Below are 18,978 nucleotides of genomic sequence, written 5' to 3' on the forward strand. Positions count from 1 at the left end.
ATATATTAATCAATTAGAAACTTGTGTTAATTTCCTTAGTTGCCATTGGTAGCTTTAGTTATTAGCTTTGTCACTCTCGTAAGGTGGGCTTACTGACTCTACGTACACGACGTCAGCACACTCCGCCGCTCATCGCTGGGAGTTCGCGAACAAAAGATAAACGGCCAATATTTTCATTGCACCGATGAATGGAGTCAGTGTTGACCCAACGTACTGGAAAATGGATAGGTAACCTTTTTCGTCGCATCACAGTTAATCCGCCCGGAATGAGTGATGTTTAAAAAAGCTTTCGTTGGGAATAAATGTTTGTGTAATTTATTGTGTAGGTAGGTGGGACGTTATTATTAGTAAGGTAGATAAAGTTTGTGCATATTATCATAATAGCATGTTAGTGGTCAGCAATTGCAGTAGATATCATTTAGAGAAATGACAGGTAAAACCACAAAGGGGTTACACGAACCAAGGGGCAAATTGGAGGTATAATCATTATTACAACACATAACTTCTCTAGAACAAAAACTTAGAAAATAAATAAATAAATAATAATAATTGATTTACCTACTTAAAATTTTACAGTTTATGTACAGACATGTATGACAGTAGGTACATTGTGGCATTACGTGTCCCGAATTATTGTTCTTTCTTTATTAATTTTTATATTAAGTACTTTAATTTCCAATTTCTCCAAAAAAATATTCTTCTAACTAGCATTTCAAACATGAGAACTGTGCAACTTATGTTTTTAAAAGCAGAAATAATAATTATTCTTCAAAATGGCCTTGTACCTGATATTGTGTATTCAACACATCAACATTTTATAAATTCTATCAAATAGATTTTTCGCGCGCTCGACTACTGGTTCCGCCTGTAGGTCTATTAACGCCATCTGTTGAGCGCTGACGAAAATAAAAAAGCATCGTACAGCGACACCTATCATCGAGCAGACGTACTTTTTATCCTTGCTACTATCCGATAGATGTCACTAAACAGGCTATCTCGGCGGGACTCCGGGAGTATGTGAAATGTTCATGGTTTACCAACAATATTTAAATTCAAAAATTCGTGTATAGCCGAATATTATTGTGATGGGGAATCCCCGCCCCATTTTGTGGGCTAAACTAGATAATTAATCATCATTAGGTAACAGCAATCCATGGGTAGGTACTTTATAGCCTTTTAATAGAAAAATTAGCAACTATTAAAAAAATGCAACGTCCTACCGATTTATTATGCTGTGGTCCTACTACATCAATATCTCCCGAAGTGGGAGAGCGATGCGTTTATGTTAGATTTACTAAAATCCAAAATTATCAATTATCATAAGTTATATAAAAAAAAACATTAAAACACATTACGATCAATAAAATTGTATAATTTCAACCATTTTCATAATAATACCTATAACCCAGTCCCAACACAATATAAAGAATAAAATTTTGTAAGATAAAACAAGTAAAAACAAACGAAATTCGATAAATCACAGATTTAGCAATAATAAATGCAATTAAAACATACTCCAATAACAGAGAAAATGTATATAAGTAACAAGTAAATGAGCAATTAATAAATATATTAAGATATGAAACTACATAATCTTACACAATATTGTTTATCCTATAAATATTTATCTAGTTCATAAATAGGGTAANGCCAAACGGCGTAAACGCTCTTAACTCTCAATTATTTTTCATTATACTATGTTTTCACGAGCTATAGAACTTTATAAACGTTTTTCAGTGTCCTAATATGCAGAGCTGCTAGGATATACCGACAAAAACTTCAATCTTCTCAATTCTTGAGACTTTTTGTGTTACATAGTTTTATTAAATTTAATACTGTCAGATGTAGCTCGTGTAAACTGTAAGTCCATACAGTAACATTACAATATTTTTCTATTTAAGTACGTCTTTGTATTACATATAATGTGGAATAATGTTAACCTGTCTACACCATGAAAGAGCCAAGAAAAGTATACGTCATAACTAGCCAACTTTGAGCCTTTGTGAGCATCACTTCCAGTCTGCTTGCAGGCTGAATACATGGGAATCATAGTAACTATAAGATCTGCCTTGTAAAACGGGCATGTAATTATGTATTCTACCAAATAAATTATTGAATTTGAATTTGAGTTTGAATTTGATCTGAGCACACAACCCATAATTTTTTTCTCTTTCGAATAGTAATAGAGAGAATGCTAATTTCTTGGGTCTGAATTCGACAGACCTCTTAAAACATTAGACGAAGAAAAAGGGAAGATCACCTTTTATTTTGACACATCTTTAGCTAAAGATTTTTTGAGCAATACCTACCAAATCAAAACTACGAGTAGACAAGTACGTTGGCACCACTGCATTGGGTCTTAAGACAAGACAATAAGATCCATTTTAGTTTAGAATATACGTTGGCGCAGAGGCTAATGAATATTAATTCTGAATCTTATTAGATGGCAATAAGGATTAGAATACGCGCATGGTGTTGGCGCAGACGTGGTACATGACGATGACGATCGACGTTTTTGAATTTGGAACGCGCGGCGAGCGTAGTGTGACGCGCCTACGACAAGCTGAAGTCAAGGTAAAATAACCGTTATTGGACGAGACGTGGTTACTAATTTTGAATCTTAAGCCAAGGTGATAAGGTTTAGAATACGCGCATGGTGTTGGCACAGCCGTGGCACGGTAATACTATCATACAGTATTGTAACTTCATATAAACGGACGAAACGCGAGCTTCCTTCGAAATTCAAATCTCGGTATGCGCTCGACTCTAATTTTGAATCTTAACGCAATGCAATAAGGTTGATTCTAGCTTAGAATATGCGCTTAGTGTTGGCAAAGACGTTTTTTGATTTTAGAACGCACGGCGAGCGTACTTTAGGACCGCTTGGTTACGCCGCTTACGGCAAGCAATTTACTGATTTTGAATCTTAACACAAGGTGATAAGGTTTAGAATATGCGCATGGTATTCGCGCAGCCGTGGTTCATGCGGTACTGCACATACATCATGCCGGAGTTGTGCCAGTAGTACAGCGCTTGTGTCACCACAACTGGTGCGAGTGCATTTGTTTTGGCTCTTAAGAAAAGGCAACAAGACTTAAGTTTGCAATTAGTGTTGTCGCGCGACGTTTTTGAAATTGAATTTAGAACGCGCAGCGAGCGTAGTGTGACGCGCCTACGACAAGCTGAAGTCAAGGTAAAATAGCCGTTATTGGACGAGACATGGATACTAATTTTGAGTCTTAAGACACTGCAATAAGGTCCATTCTAGCTTAGAATATGCGCTTAGTGTTGGCAGAGATGCTACAGGCTGATGTAATTTTTTTGGGGCCTAAGACAAGGCAATAAGACTTAAGTTTGCAATTAGTGTGGTCGCGCGATGTTTTTGAAATTGAATTTAGAACGCGCGGCGAGCGTATGTAGTGACGCGACAAGCAAGCCCCAAGTCAAGGTAAAATAGCCGTTATTGGACGAGACATGGTTACTAATTATTATTTTGAGTCTTAAGACACTGCAATAAGGTCCATTCTAGCTTAGAATATGCGCATAGTATTCGCGCAGCCGTGGTTCATGCGGTACTGCACGTACATCATGCCGGAGTTGTGCCAGTAGTACAGCGCGCCCAGCACTAGCACGTGCCACCACTGGTGCGAGTGCCCGATGTAGTCGACTTGCCCTGGGAACCAGCGCTCTGGCACCTGTGGAAAATTACTTTTAAAGTAGGCGCACACCGTTGATTTTTCGTCGGCCGATAGTTTAGTCGGGCAGTTGATCAGTATGGGCATGTATGGGAGTGCGCACACTACGCCGATTCGATTTGGCCGATTCTTCATACAATTTAAAATCGGGCACAACTATCGGCCAACTAAAAATCAACGGTGTGCGCCTACTCTAAGAGTCACCTCTCGATCTTCGAGTGGTACCGTTCGTTTGTTTCCTACATTAGGCAGTTCGAATTTTTCAAATTATTNAAAAATTATTTTAAAAAATTAGATGTATTATAAAGTACTTAAATCAAAGTAAAATGTGAAATTGGACTGGAAATAAAATACAAATACAGGCTTTAACTTTTTATGGAATTAGGCGAGTGTGACGTCACGTAACACGCGCCCTTACTAACTATAATAGTATGGGATGTTGTGTATAGTTTTATTAACACTGTTTAATGACGTCACAGGATTTCAAATATTTAGAGACTGAGATTTTTTTTGAAGCACTGAACGATAAACATAAATTGATTACTTACCTTGAAGGCATATATCACGAAAGCTGTCCCACTTATGATGTACATCCCTATAACTCTAGGGAAGAACATCTGAAATGAAAAAAAAAACATTTTAGTAACAGTTAAATAATAGTAGCACCCACATTCGTTCGATTTGATCAATATGAGGGCTATCGTTTTTTTATACAACAGTTGGCACCACTGGCGAGTGTAAAACTTACTCTACAGTGGCGCCATCTTGAATGCAAGTGCGATAGTCCTCCTACCATTTCAGCGCTTACCGGTTGGCGCCAGTAGCAAATGACAGGACCTTACTCTACAATGGCGCCAACTGTGGGCTGCGTGAGTTTACATCTCATGTATGAAAATTTTAGTTCTTGAACGTTTCCGCAAGGGGCGCTGTACAATCCGTCATACAATTTTTTTTTAGTGCTTTTGATGTAAACTCTCACTAGGCCCTCTGATGAGCACTAAAACGATAGCCCAATGAGGGCTCTTGTCACTTGAGCATGCGCAGGCAAATGAGCGGCTCATTTGGCCGAGCCACTCAAGACGATGGAGATGTCTCACTCAGCACTCAGAACGAGATTTAACGGGACTATTACTATAACGACAATTTTCAGGATTTATTTAACCATCTCACTTGGATAATAATTATTATTGACAGGATTACTACCATGTACCTTAGCAATCCCGTCAATAATTATTATTATGTTAGTGACCATGAAAGTTTAAAACAATATATCTCACCTGGACCATAGGATTCTCAAATCCTCCCATAGCATAAGTCCAGTGCAGCGTAGGCAGCACGCCATACGCGGCCCAGCCTATGAACACGCACATCTTCACCAAGTAAGGCACATTCAGCCGCGGGATCTGAAGCACCATCGCCAGGATGAAGATCAGCGTCACTGATGTCATGTAAAAGGTTTTCAGCTCCTGGAATAGAGAGAATAGACGTGTTGAAACCACCAATCAATTGACGTACTTTTTAAAACTGTCAAAACAAAAAACCTCCCATAGATTTTGTATGGCACAACAAGCAAGTGACGTCACTATTTTGTCAACACAAATAAACTATTTTTTTAATTACGATGCGACCAAAAATCGTATTTTACAGGTAATTTAAAATTAATTAAGTTTTAAAGACCAGAATGAAGTGTCTTTTTAGAAAAGTTGTGATTTCGAATTATTGGAGAATGGTGTCAAACTGTCCATTTTAAGTTAAATTTTGGGCTCGAAGCGCTGGTAGGGCAAAATGATTATGAGGTCCATAAGAGCAAAATTTAGATTTTTTATTAGTCTTTGTTTAATATTGAACGATTCGTAACTATTTTTAATAATCATCATTATCAACAGCCTTTTACAGTCCACTGCTGGACTTTGAGACAACTTCAGCAGGCAGGCGGGTTGGATATCGCAGTTTTAAAAGATTAATGTTTATCAGAAAGCGATGCTGCCCGTTCTCTGTTTTATGTGTAGTCCTTATTCAATAATTTTTAATAGTCCATGCAAATAACGGAATTTTGACTTTGAATTACACATGTAATGCAATACATAGTAATTTCGTGGGCTGCTGATAAGGAATTTCTATTTCAACAACTTGGTAAAATGTAGTTTTATAGCATACTAGCTGACCCGGCGAACTTTGTTCCGCCTTAATGGCAATAAATAAGCAGACTTTTTTTTTATTTCGAACGGGATAAAAAGTATCCTATGTCCTTCTCCTGGCTCTAAACTACCTCCCTGACAATTTTCAGCTAAATCGGTTCAGCCGTTCTTGAGTTATAAGCGAAGTAACTAACACGACTTTCTTTTATATATATAGATATGTAATAAAGTAGGTACGCCACGCTTAGATCGGTTTTTAGTTATAAAGTTAAAGCATTCATGAGACCAAGATGATTAAAACATTTTCCTGATTGATGTAATTAATATTAGCGCTGTTTATTTACTCAAGAAAGGGAAAAAATACACAAAAACCTATATTTTATCAATAAAGTTATTCAACATTCTTTTTCATGTAGATAAAGTAAAATTACGAGTCCTCTATATTTGCAAGAAGGCCTTCGAACATCGATTGTGAAATTGTCTAACATTATTGCTGAACTGGAAAGTCTTGTTGAAATAGTCAAGTACCTACATCTTCCTACTAGTAAAACCACACTGGGTTGATACAATGTTATTTAAAACAGCGATGTCAGTTTTATGTGTTGAACATTAAAATAAAACTCTTTAAATGTAAAGTAACAATTTTTTTATTGAACAGCGAACTAAATAATTAAAGGGCCTTCAGATTAAAAAGTCTGTGAAATTATTATATTCTAAAGGACTCAGATCCCATGCTCTTTGTAACATTGCTTCTTACCTAGTAGGTAGGTACACAATTTAACTAAATCCAATCAAGTGAGCAAACTGCTGTGTCAAGTACACAGTTTCATGTGGTGCAGTGCAGCAGTACTAATTGAATAAAGAAATGTAATGCGTACCACGTGCTAAGGTCAGTGTCGCTTCATTTCGTAATGTTTGTCATCGAGCTGCGTGCACGCATACTGATTGATCGCATCGATTAACAGTTTAAACCTCTATTAAGAAACCCAGAACTTCGAAGGTCTAGTGGTCTGGGCTGGGATCTTTCCTTCGACCCAAATGGGCTTGCTCGATTGTGGTTAGGATTTAAGGATTAATGTTGAAGAAATAATCCACTCGGCCGGTTAAGATGAAGTCGCGGGTTTATGAGATACTAGCTTTCCGCCCGCGGCTTCGCCCTCGTGGAATTTTGTCTGTCACAGAAAAACTTTATCGCGCGCGTCCCTGTTTCAAAAACCGGGATAAAATCTATCCTATGTCCTTTCCCGGGACTCAAACTATCTCTATGCCAAATTTCATCAAAATCGGTTCAGTGGTTTAGGCGTGAAAGAGATACAGACAGTTACTTTCGCATTTATAATATTAGTATAGATTTGTCAATTGTTTCAAAGAAAAAGTTTATAAACAAGATGTAAAAGAAACTTATTAGATACGGAATGAAGTGATTCTGGTGCTCTAATAAAACTATTTTTGTAGAACAATATTATCTCATCAATGTTCACTTCCCTACCGTTAGATTAATCTAAGTCCCTACCACGATTCCAAAGAGCTCATAACTATTGAAATTATTGTAATAAGTAATTAAAATTCTAATTCGTTATCTCATGGTCAGAAAACTGCGTAAAAATTAGCACAGTTTTGTTTATAATCCACAAATTATCTTTATCTAATCGACTAGTTTATCGCATTGGATGTTTGCTATTGAGGTAAAGATAACAAGTAATGCAAGGATACATGAAGGCCCGGCTTATTAACATGCGATCAATAGATCGCTGACCATGGCCTTGCTGTCTTCGATTACAAAATTGCTATCGTTAAATGCATTCCTAAAATTTAATCGATTGCACCTTTAGAATCGATTTGGACGGACACGGAGACTTTTTGCGACAGATTGAAACCCACGCGGACAAAGCCGCAAGGAGTAGGTAGAAAGAAACTACTTTCACCATGTATTTTTTACGTACTAAGTATATGTGGCGAAATTGCTAGGTTAATCAATCAGAAGCTTAAAAAAAATTAAAATGCTAAAAAGAGTTTGAAATGTTAAACAATCATACTGTAAAGTTTCATCAAATCCGTTCGGTAGTATTTGCGTGAAAGAGGAACAAACATCTATCCACCATCCTAAAAACTTTCACATTTTTATAATATTGTTGGATTCTGGTTAACAAATAAATTACTAAATCATTAAAAGGCTGAAATTGCATACAGAAAAAAACCGATTAAAAAAAGCTAACTCTACAAAACTGCCAAAAATAAATTTGTAGTTACAAAGGTCAGTTTCTAAAAATACTTATACTTAATTCGCCAAATGACTAGCCCGACGAGTCTCTACATTGGTCTTTACTATTGACTATAGTTTGTGTCCGTTACGCCGGTAAACCGGTTTTGAAAGAAAACTACATGTCGTCATTCAACAGACAAGAATTGATTCGGGTGAGGGGCAATGTCAGATGCGCCGGCGCAGCCAAGTGAAAGTCCCCTGAAATAGCAGGGCTACTCCAAAACGCTGTTTCCGTAGTTTGGAGTCTATCTGTCACCGTCGCTCATGCTGGTATCTCGCTTTGCGTGAGAGGGATAGCAACATTCGAAACTTCATAGCGTTTTTCGGAGTAACCCCGCAGATTGGCACACTGCGTTAATGGAAGGGCTATAAAGGCTGCCGTTAGATTCACTGTTATAACTATGTTTTACGTAAAATTTACATTCTTTGGAAAGTATTGTGGTTTAGACAAAGTAGAGTAGTGGTCCTACTATCCACGTGGATGTCGTAAAGGGCGACTAAGGGACAAATATGGGAACATCTGTCTTCCCATCCCCAATCTGGGGAATGTAGGTCAAATCCTGTCTTTAGGTGTCTAGACTTTGATATGACATACCTTAGGGTCGTTCGTGCTCCTGTAGAAGAGAAAAAGTAATATAGCGTCGAAAAAAAAAGACTTTTATAGTACATACAATAAAAATTAATAAAATGTATTCCAATCATATTGATCTATTAGTAAAGTTAGGTAAAATTGAATTATGTGACAAGTTATCACACAAATACCTAGGTATTTCGTCTGTAAGTAACAATGTAATTAAAAAGAAAGCAATTAATTACATTGGACAAAAATAATTAAACTTAATCAGCAAGAAAGTAAAATATTTTTACATAAAATAGGCGCACGAAACGTAACCGGTAAGTAACAATTTTTATACTTTCTCTTGCGACTAAAAAGCCTACAGTTAAGTAAATAAAAGAATAACATGACAAAAGAATTGCAAGTAAAGTTTGTTGACATTTGTTTGTTGATAATGTGTTTCTAATTAATTCGTTAATTAATGATATACAAATTATCTAAATCACACACCTTCGTTGACATTAAAAACATTCTGTTTTGTGTGATATTCCGGGTATTTAAAGAAAATTTGTGTTTATTAACATTTAAAGACACAAGGGTATTCCACTATGAATATTGTACCTAGGCATATTTTGCATAATTATTATGTAATGATGGGAACAATAACAGGAAACGACATTATACTCGTAAATCTATTATGGTGATTAAAAGTAAGTATACTCATATCTTGCAGTCTGGATAATATCTTCTTAAGTTAATGGCCAGATATGGGATAAAGTGGTCCAACTCAAAATGTATTTGCCAATCTCTTTTGTATTACAAATATTTGGACGCAAGTAACATAAATCTATTCTAATATTATAAATGCGAAAGTAACTCTGTCTGTCTGTCTTGCTTTCACGCCTAAACCACGGAACCGATTTTGATGAAATTTGGCATAGATAGTTTGAGTCCCGGGAAAGGACATAGGATAGTTTTTATCCCAGTTTTTGAAACAGGGACGCCGCGATAAAGTTTTTCTGTGACAGATAAATTTCCACTCGGGCGAAGCCGCGGGCGGAAAGCTAGTAACTCTATAAATAAATTAAGGGACAATATTATTTGATCCTCTAAAAACTAATTGATCTTTTTTGTATGTGCACTTTTAAAAATAAATGATGTTTTTTATTACATTTTATCTTTATATTAATTATTAGGTCTATATTAGTTGATCTACGGATAAATTATGAATGATCTTCATTAAAGGTAACATAATATTTATGTTTAACATGCTCTTTTAATATTTGGTATACAAAAATGATATTTGATCCTCTTTTTTAGTTATATACCTACTTAATTCGCCAAATGACTAGCCCGACGAGTCTCTACATCGGTCTTTACTATTGACTATAGTTTGTGTCCGTTACGCCGGTAAACCGGTTTTGAAAGAAAACTACATGTCGTCATTCAACAGACAAAAATTGATTCGGGTGAGGGGCAATGTCAGATGCGCCGGCGCAGCCAAGTGAAAGTTCCCTGATATAGCAGGGCTACTCCAAAACGCTGTTTACGTAGTTGACTTTGAAATATGTAGAAACGCAATAAAATTGCATTTAACATTTAATTCTGTTGACATTGAATTTAAAATGTAGGTATTATTTAATACTAATGGACTATCCGGTAGTTTTACATATTTATGCATGATCTAATTGCAGCTGTAAACGACCTCATTTATTACCCTTTCCGTATAACCAAGTTTCAGAGCAAATTCTTGAGCAGAATTATAAATTCAGAGAGTATCGCATTGCAGAGAAACTAACCGTTCCATACTCAACGTGGCCACATACCGCGAAGATTATCTATCGCAAGCGCAATACTTACATAATGACAGCCTCCCTAGACAAGTGGGAAATCGTGACAGTTGTAATTTCGAAAAGCCTTCGCTCCAGCGTTTTTTGTATGGAGTTAGTATAGTAACAGTTACTTCGCTCCGAGAATGGATTCGTTTTTCGGAGCGACCAGTGTAATATCATATCACTGTAATAGGTGCTACTTACACCCGTATTCACAAACGATGCTTGCTTAAGAGAAGCAGCAAATCGAACGCATAGCGCTAAATAGAGCTCTGTGATTGGTTCACGTGTCACCCTGTGCGTCCACGCGCACTTTGAGCCCCCATAGTTATGTTTGTGAATACGGGCGATAGGATGTTTACTTATAATGTTTATTATGTATAGGTTTTGTAAACATGCGAGTTCCAGCGCGCGTTGAAGTCTTTCTGTGACGTAACAAAGCTCACGCGGGAAAAGTCGCGGGCAGTTTCTATGCGCAAGCGCAATACCGTTTTCATTACCTTATTTTCATTGAAACTTAAACCTTATTACGACGGCATAAACCATCTATACTGTCGACATGTGACTGTACTTACAGAATGACACCAGAATGCGTAGTAGACCCCCGAGGTGTATATCGCGAGAAGCGACAGCGCGATCCCGAAGAGATCGTACATTAGGAACGTATTGTAATCGTTCTCGGAACGACACGAAAACGTGTGGTAGAGAGCCGATAGAGCCATGCAGATCTGAAACAACAAAATGTATTTATTATACATCCACTAATATTATAACCAGTGGACATCATTTGGCTAAAACCATCTGCCCCTTCCAAGCCATCATTCTAGGAGGCATGTGTTCACCAATGGACGCCTTGTGGCTGAGTTAAATGTTAGACATGCGAAGAGAACTCACTTATCTTTCTATACCTTTTCACGCCTAAACTTCTGAACCATCTTGGACCTTAGAGAAGGAGATGAGCTACTAGGTACCGTACCTAGAAACCTACCGTTTTGTGTGTCGTGCCTTAGGTAAACTAAAACTTGAAGTGAAGATAAAAGTTTTTATGGGAATTTAATCTCACGTTAGCCATGAAAACTCATTATTTACCAAGCTTTAGGTAAAGATTTTTGAACTTTCTGTGACAGACCAAAATTCAGGGGGGCTATCCCGCTGATATTTAAAAGCTAGTAGTTATGCAAAGATATTGTCTTTTCGCATAAACAGTGCTCGAAACAACTTTCATTTCTCTCTTTGGTCAGCCGCACCAACTTTAAAAAATCATCCTGTAGAATAGAAACCTTTCTATTTATAAACAACCATGCTGAATATTACATACTAAAATGCCAAGTAGTATTTTAAAATGAATTTCATCTAGCATAAATCAAAGTCTAAAATTGTGTGTAAAATGTTCTTAGAAATTATATGATGTCTCGTACGCACGTTGAATGAAGTTCAATAGCAGTGAAAGCAAGGACTTGACATTTCTAACAACGAAAGCGAATGTTAAGCTTAGCACTGGCAACTTATTATGCAGGTGTATTTTTTATCCACGAGGAAGCCGCCTATATCACACCTGCCGGGCTAGAATGCGCGCCGTAAGGGCTTATCACATAAAATCGATAAAAATGGCGTAATAAACGCTTATTGTGACGCGCATCGATGCTATTTTGCAACTAAAAATTTAAAATGTAGTCAGATGTGCTGTCCACTTCACGTTAGCTATCGAAACTTTGGTAGACCTAACTGTAGAAAAACTATTAAAAGAAAAGTTTTTGTACTTTACAAATGACAACTTTCTTTCTTTGTTCTACACTGCGCCATCCAGTTCCAAATTAAGCAAAGTTAAAAATAACTTCACTGTGTCCATTCTTAATAATATCCCATTTACATTATTGTTGTAATCATTAGTAGGTCAAGCGCATTATTACGCATCTAGGAATTTATGACATACCTTCTTCAAACAATTTAAGTAATCCGGTTACGAAAATTACATAACATGCAAACAGAGTGGAAGTCAAGGACGCAAGTTGTAAATACAAACCTTAAACACGATCTTAATAGTAAAGGTTTAAGACTAAATCAAAGTTAAAGTTAAGTTCTAGAACCAGTTTCAGTGTTCTACAGCTAACTGCTTATCTAGAGATAATATGTAAATAATAATTTTATTAATCCCTGCTGCTTAGTAAAACAAGCATCTCTCGTATTCTTGTTAGAATACTTTAAGTCAACAAAAATACAAAAAAGTGGAGAACTTTCAGATAGGATAAAATTATTCTACAACACTTCTCCAATGGCGTGCATCACTTAAGTTACTGTACCTTCTATAAAGAGTATGGGTATAATATGTGTAAGCAGAATTTCTTAATGCCTTTACAACTGTAGGTTAAAGGATAAAGGCTAGTGTAGATTTTTGCTGTTTAAGTATACGCAAAATGACACATTTCTAGGTGGCAACAATCAGCATCGATGGTCATTAAAATTGTTTTAAATTATACTTTCACTGAGGAAAGCAGGTCGGTCATCCGAGCGCAGACTTTCGAAGTGTGGACCAATGGTGGTCCCGCTCATTTCATAACAGACACGTCACTTTGTTGCGCTACAGTGACGGCTGGCTAAATATGGTATATGGCTATAGAATCCGTCTTGTAACAAAATAAATAGCACCTATGTATGGTTTATTATCTTACACAATTCTCATATATTTATGGACTGTTGTGAACCTTGTTTAAAGGATAAAAGTGGAAACTGTTCCTTTTTGGCCTTTATGTAAATAAAATGATGCCTACTTAATGGTAGGTATTTTTAGGCAATTAACTATTAAGCATGAAGAGCTGTCCATCTTTAATCAGCCGGGCTATGATTCACGAGATTGTAAATCCTACAAAGCAAAACCTAAGAAGGAGGTATTTCTTTTGTCAAAGCTTACATACAAAGTAGAATATCAGTCTTCTTACCAGAAAACAAGAAAACAGTATCCCAGCTACAATCTTGTCTGTGACCGTGGCGTGGATGTTGATGATGACGAGATCGTTGATGGTGAGGAACAGCAGCAAGAAGAAGCCGAATATGTGCGTCCATATGTTCATCGTCTCGTTGGTCCACCAGAATATGCTGCAAGAATGTATCAGTAAGGCTGGTTTTAGTGTCACGCGGACCGTCCGGTGTGGACCCGCTCCGCACGGCCAATCTGTATGAACTTCTAGGGAGCGTTTTAGAGTAATGCGGTCCGGAGGAACCGCTCCGCTCCCTAGCAGTTCATACAGATCGGCTGTGCGGAGCGATCCGCACTGACAGTCCGTGTGACACAAAAACCAGCCTAAGTCATGGGACAATGCTTGATCTCACAAAATGAAGATACGCCCGTATTCACAAACATTACTATGAGGTCTCACAGTGCGCGTGGACGCACAGGGTGACAAGCGATCCAATCACAGAGCTCTATTAAACGCTGTTCGTTTGATTTGCTACTTCACTTAAGCAAGCATCGTTTGTGAATACGGGCGAGTGTTTTTGCTATGCCGTTGTGGTTAACAACGGTTTCTGTGACTGCATTGTTAGTGCAGGTTTAGGCTTTTTGGGCATTTTCTTTTTAAATATTAACTTCTCATTCGTAAACATCTCCTTAAATGTAGAGCATCATAAAATAATAACGAGCAGATTTAGAGCAACAATTATTAACAATGTACTTATTTTCTTAGAATATAGAACCACTCTACTCTTTTGTAAGAAAGAAAGTTCACAATAGTTAATGTGTACGTTGGGTTTATATTTTATGTATTTTAAGTAATCTATGTCGTGTTAACAAAGAAAAACAAAAGGACATCTAATATAAAATCATAAACATGTCATGCGTTTAGGTGCATTGCTGAGCGATGTTATTGATTTTCAGCTAAACTGTTACGATTGCAAGTTGCAGCTTTGGGCGTAGGTATAGTACCTACCTATGTGTTATAGTATTCGTGTTTTTTATACAACCCGTAAAGGAAAACCACTACGCAAACACAGGGTGTTCTCATTCCAATGATGTTGTCATTTCCTTACTAAAGGCACCTAGAACTTTAATTATCATGTTCTAGAAAGTGAGACATTAGGAAATCTGTATACGCACACTAATCCATATGTGTGTATTACACACAACACCAATGTGTAAGTATCGGTGGTACACGGTGATATACTGTAACATAATTATTCCGTTACACTCCAAATACGCCATTTCAGTATGCTCGAAGGTACTAAATGAAGTACACTATGTATGATAGAGGTTTCGCGATCGTTTTTTTCCACTAGAATTGAATTTATAGCGTTACAATCGAGAACCATCTATCTTTACAAAAGTGCATTTGATGATGGAGACACGTCAAGGATAGATAGATCTACAATCTAATTACTAGATGCAGCAATACCTAGTTAAAGTCTTGCTCAAGCAAATATCGTTCGCATGAACTTAGAAAAGTACTTAGTCTAATTAAGGCCCAGAGTTGACCGAGGATAGAGTGAGAAGATCAGGCGTTCTACGTTCCCGCCTGCAATGGGGAGCCTAAATTCAGAGCACTTAAGCCCGTTTTCACTATCAATCCCTATTTTTTATGTGACTCCCATGAAAACAAAAGTCCTGTTATCACCATAGGGGTCACTTAAAAATTTGGGATTGATCCATTGATGGTGAAAACGGGCAAATACATTAGTAATCTAGAGACTAAGATGAGGATGTGGAAATTACGACAAAAAAGGGGCGCCGAAATAAAAACCGGCTTCTAGGTATCTAGAACGAGAACTGTAGCTGTTTATGCAGGTAGCTGTTTAATAAACGATATTAGTACCTACATCATGTATAAATCTATGAATCAGTAGATTCAGGATAATCTGGTCTACATATTCAATCATATGCTTGAATCTAGGTATTTTGAAATTTCAAATTTAACTGTTATTACTAATTACAGTGATAAATAATAGACTTGAAAGGTCGCTAAATACCTATGTAAACAAAAACGGCATAATGGGGATGTTGCCTGGGTCAAAAAGCAAGAGTTTTAATTAGTCCGTCAGTTAACTTACAAAAAAATACTCTACACGTATTTTTCACTTTTTCAAACTAATGAAAATTTAAAGAGATGAAGCGCCCCAAAGTTCATAAGAAGAGGCCCGTTGTGACGTCGTGCGCAACTTCAACGCACCATAACTATGTAATTATTTGTTAGATTGACAAATAAAAATATATGTGTCCAATATTTTTTGATATTAAACATTACGGACTAAAAAAATTTTTTTAGGCAACTAGCCTATTACAGGCCAATTACAATATTACGTGCGTAATATGTACGTAATCACATAGCTTGGAAAATAATAATATTATTAAGAGTAATTTGTGACTTAGCCAATGCTCTAACAATAGAGGTGGAAGACTTTACATAATTACAGCTTTTTATGTAACAACATTATTTAAAAAAAGCTTATTTATATTTGTGACATCATTCATAGTAAATGCAAGTAAGGCTGTACTAATTGTCACAATAACATCATAGGCCAGTAGAATTGAACACAAAAATTGATTAAATCGGAAATAATTCCTACAAAAGAAAACTTAGGAGAGTCTTAATGGGCAACCAATGAAGACATTAAAGCAATAAAATCTTTTGTAGGAATTATTTCCAATTTAAAAGCTAATTCTACTTGACTATCAACCTGTGCGTAATTATTATAAATGCACAGAAAAACTTTAACATTTTTATTTAATTTGCAATTCTTCATTTGTTTTGCTTAATTACTAAAATCATTAAAGAAAGCTTCACCAACTGTTTCTTTGTTGGTTTAATTAAATAGGACTAACTCTTTAACTAACACAGCCAACCCTTGAACCCTTAATCATTTATTAGCAAGTTTTTGTTGCATCAGCACTATACATTATTATTATGACGACCGCTGCAAGTCCTGTAAGGCCAAGATCTACAGCTTGAAAGACAGATAAAGACTTAAGAATAAGAAAGAGTAAGCTTACCTTTCCCAGCATAGTTTTGTAGGTAACAATTTTCTATATCCATCCCGGATGAAGGGATTGTGTTGCAGGTAATACGGAGCTTGCTCGTACTTGAGAAGCTGTCTATAGTTTAGGTACTCCAGGTCCTCTTTTGTCAAGTTATTGTTGTCTTCCAGTTTTTTACCCCGTCGGAGGAGTGTGCTGCCTGCACAAAACTGTTCTGGACTGCATTCATCTTCTACCTGTGGGTAAAATAGCTTGGTTAAGCATTTATTTGTTGTTTCGTTCAAAAGAACATAAAATATTTGGGTAATTGATTGATGACATTATTAATTATACAGGTCCATAAAATATTACTTTATTTGACTATTCAGTATGGTTTTCTATTATGGTTTAAGAAGAAAGAAAGTAAAAAGTTAATGAATGTAAGTTATCAAGATAAATAAAACACAAAAAAGACAGACCTATTGTTCTACAAATCTCATTATTTTATGGTTCTACCAGCTCTTTAACACATTATTGTAGCAAATGCTTAAGCTTAATATACACATTTAATTTTGTACAGTAATTTTAATAATGGTACAAGGTAACTCTTCTAAATACAATCATCTGGCAGTTATGGAAAAACCCATCTTCATAAAAAGATGGGCTAGGCCCTTGGGTATTACCTACTAAATATTTATAAGATTTAAAGCTGAGGAGTGCTAAAAGAACAACAATCTCTTCTTACAGCTGACCTACATGGAATTAGTGTCATACTAGTAAAATACTGCAACTTAATGTATTTATTTATGCAGTACACTAGGTAACTAATAACAAAGGATAATTACTTACTTTTTCTATAGGCATAAACTGTACAGTCTCCGCTTGGCATTCACTAACTTTTTTGGTCATAGTTAGACTCATTTTAAAATTTTTGGAACTATAAATTCTGTTTTAACCACAATTAATTTAAACTTTAATACATCTTTTCGTTATATTATTGCTTCTCATCAGAGCATTTCACATTATTTTATAAATTAAAGTTAATAATAACAATTGAAAATCATAGCACCATTTACTTTTCGAATATTTGACACCCACAAAAACCACCACTGACGTCGTACCTCATTGACAGTAAAAGCAAAACTGTTTTTTTTTTTTCAACAAAACAAAACATCAACGTCATGACATGAATCTTGTTTTTTTTAAATGCAAGTTTACGGCTTCGGATTTCATGCATACAGCCAAATATTTATTTTTGTAAAATAAATGAAAATATTTGACTGCATCCATGAAATAATGTTTGGCCTTCGTTTCTTTCAGTTATGATGTAGCGCTTCAAATTTTCATTAAAGCTTATCATACTTAGTTGAAATAAATAAAATCAAGGTGAAGAAAGAGAACAATTCTAATCTGATAGCCAATGTTATACTGATGGCAAAAGTTACCCAGACTGACTGTAATAGTTGGATACACAAAATGAAACACAACAGCTGAAAAATTACTCTTAGGTTTCCCGCCAGGAAGTTATGCGACGGAACCAAAACCAAACCAACGATAACAATTTAAGCTAGTTTCCTTTTTATGTAGTGTCGTGTCGTGGAATCAAACATTTTTTTTTATAATTTTTTGTAAGCTAATCTTCCTATTAATATTAACAATGCGAAAGTTTGGATGTCTGGATGTCTTGATGTTTGTTACTCTTTCACAGAAAAACTACTGAACGGATTTTGATGAAACTATACAGTATAATTATTGTTTATAACCCAGAATAACATATTATAAGATATAATTTATGACGATCTGTGACAAACTAAATTTCACGCGGGTGAAGCCGCGGACAAAAGCTAGTACTTACATACTTCTCTTCTTAGATAATGTTTTTTTAGCAATCAATAGGCTTTAGGATTTAGGACTTTTAATTAGTACGTGGTTGTATTTTATGAGAAGCATGAGAACAAATGAATTAACTCGACTAATAGTTACTTAACTATGGTTATACTAAACTACATTTTTAATTTTCTGACACGTTTACTCGCCACTTGAATAAAATACTCGACTAGTGCGAACAATGCTTAAAAAGTAGCTTGTCCAAGATCATACTCGTAAATTGATATTTTAATTTTTAGTGTCTTAGTTTATAATAAAATGTATTCTAGATACACTTTTTTATTGAAGATACTGGGGCTTTTAGCCCCAGCGCGTGTTTTGCCCTACACAATCAACAAAAACACATCAATACATTCAACAATATTGTCTACAAAAAAATGTAGGTACATAATATTTTTGTGATGGGCAAAACACGTGCTGCTGGAGTGGCTTTACACGTTCTAGATCTGTCTATCCCATGCCCATCCCATGGAGGTAGGTACTTCTATTCTACATAGAAGAATTTATTCTAAGCTATCCTACTATCATAAAAATATTAATATTTCACATACCATTAAGATAAATATGGCTTTAATATTAGATAAAATTAGTATCTTTTTGTTTATTTATTGAATAATGCATAAATAATAATTATTCCAGTATAAAAATCCTCATTACTTAGGTACA

The 18,978-nt window shown here is 35.8% G+C and overlaps 1 protein-coding gene across 1 annotated transcript; it reads right to left on the bottom strand.

Moving 5' to 3' along the window:
• Window positions 1-1,835: 1,835 nt before the first annotated feature.
• LOC114356623 (progestin and adipoQ receptor family member 3) lies at window positions 1,836-17,551 on the bottom strand. Its single transcript, XM_028309880.1, has 8 exons — window positions 17,275-17,551; window positions 16,462-16,682; window positions 13,421-13,577; window positions 11,060-11,212; window positions 4,973-5,161; window positions 4,244-4,312; window positions 3,539-3,695; window positions 1,836-2,648 (listed from the first exon to the last, which is right to left on the bottom strand). Exons 1-8 carry the CDS (start codon window positions 17,344-17,346, stop codon window positions 2,641-2,643), a joined length of 1,026 nt encoding a protein of 341 aa, XP_028165681.1. The 5' UTR covers window positions 17,347-17,551; the 3' UTR covers window positions 1,836-2,640.
• Window positions 17,552-18,978: the final 1,427 nt, after the last annotated feature.

The sequence above is a fragment of the Ostrinia furnacalis genome, unplaced genomic scaffold (assembly GCF_004193835.3).
Source record: "Ostrinia furnacalis isolate ACB-3 unplaced genomic scaffold, ASM419383v2 OfSCF2838, whole genome shotgun sequence".
Classification (NCBI taxonomy): Eukaryota; Metazoa; Arthropoda; class Insecta; order Lepidoptera; family Crambidae; genus Ostrinia; species Ostrinia furnacalis.

Bases quoted from the DNA above. Each gene is read 5' to 3' on its own strand.
- LOC114356623 (XM_028309880.1), bottom strand. From the start codon at position 17,346: ATGAGTCTAACTATGACCAAAAAAGTTAGTGAATGCCAAGCGGAGACT. The intron at 4,313-4,972 runs GTGAGATATATT...TTTTCATTTCAG, and splicing joins TTGAGAATCCTATGGTCCAG to ATGTTCTTCCCTAGAGTTAT. The intron at 3,696-4,243 runs GTAAGTAATCAA...AATTTTCCACAG, and splicing joins TCGTGATATATGCCTTCAAG to GTGCCAGAGCGCTGGTTCCC.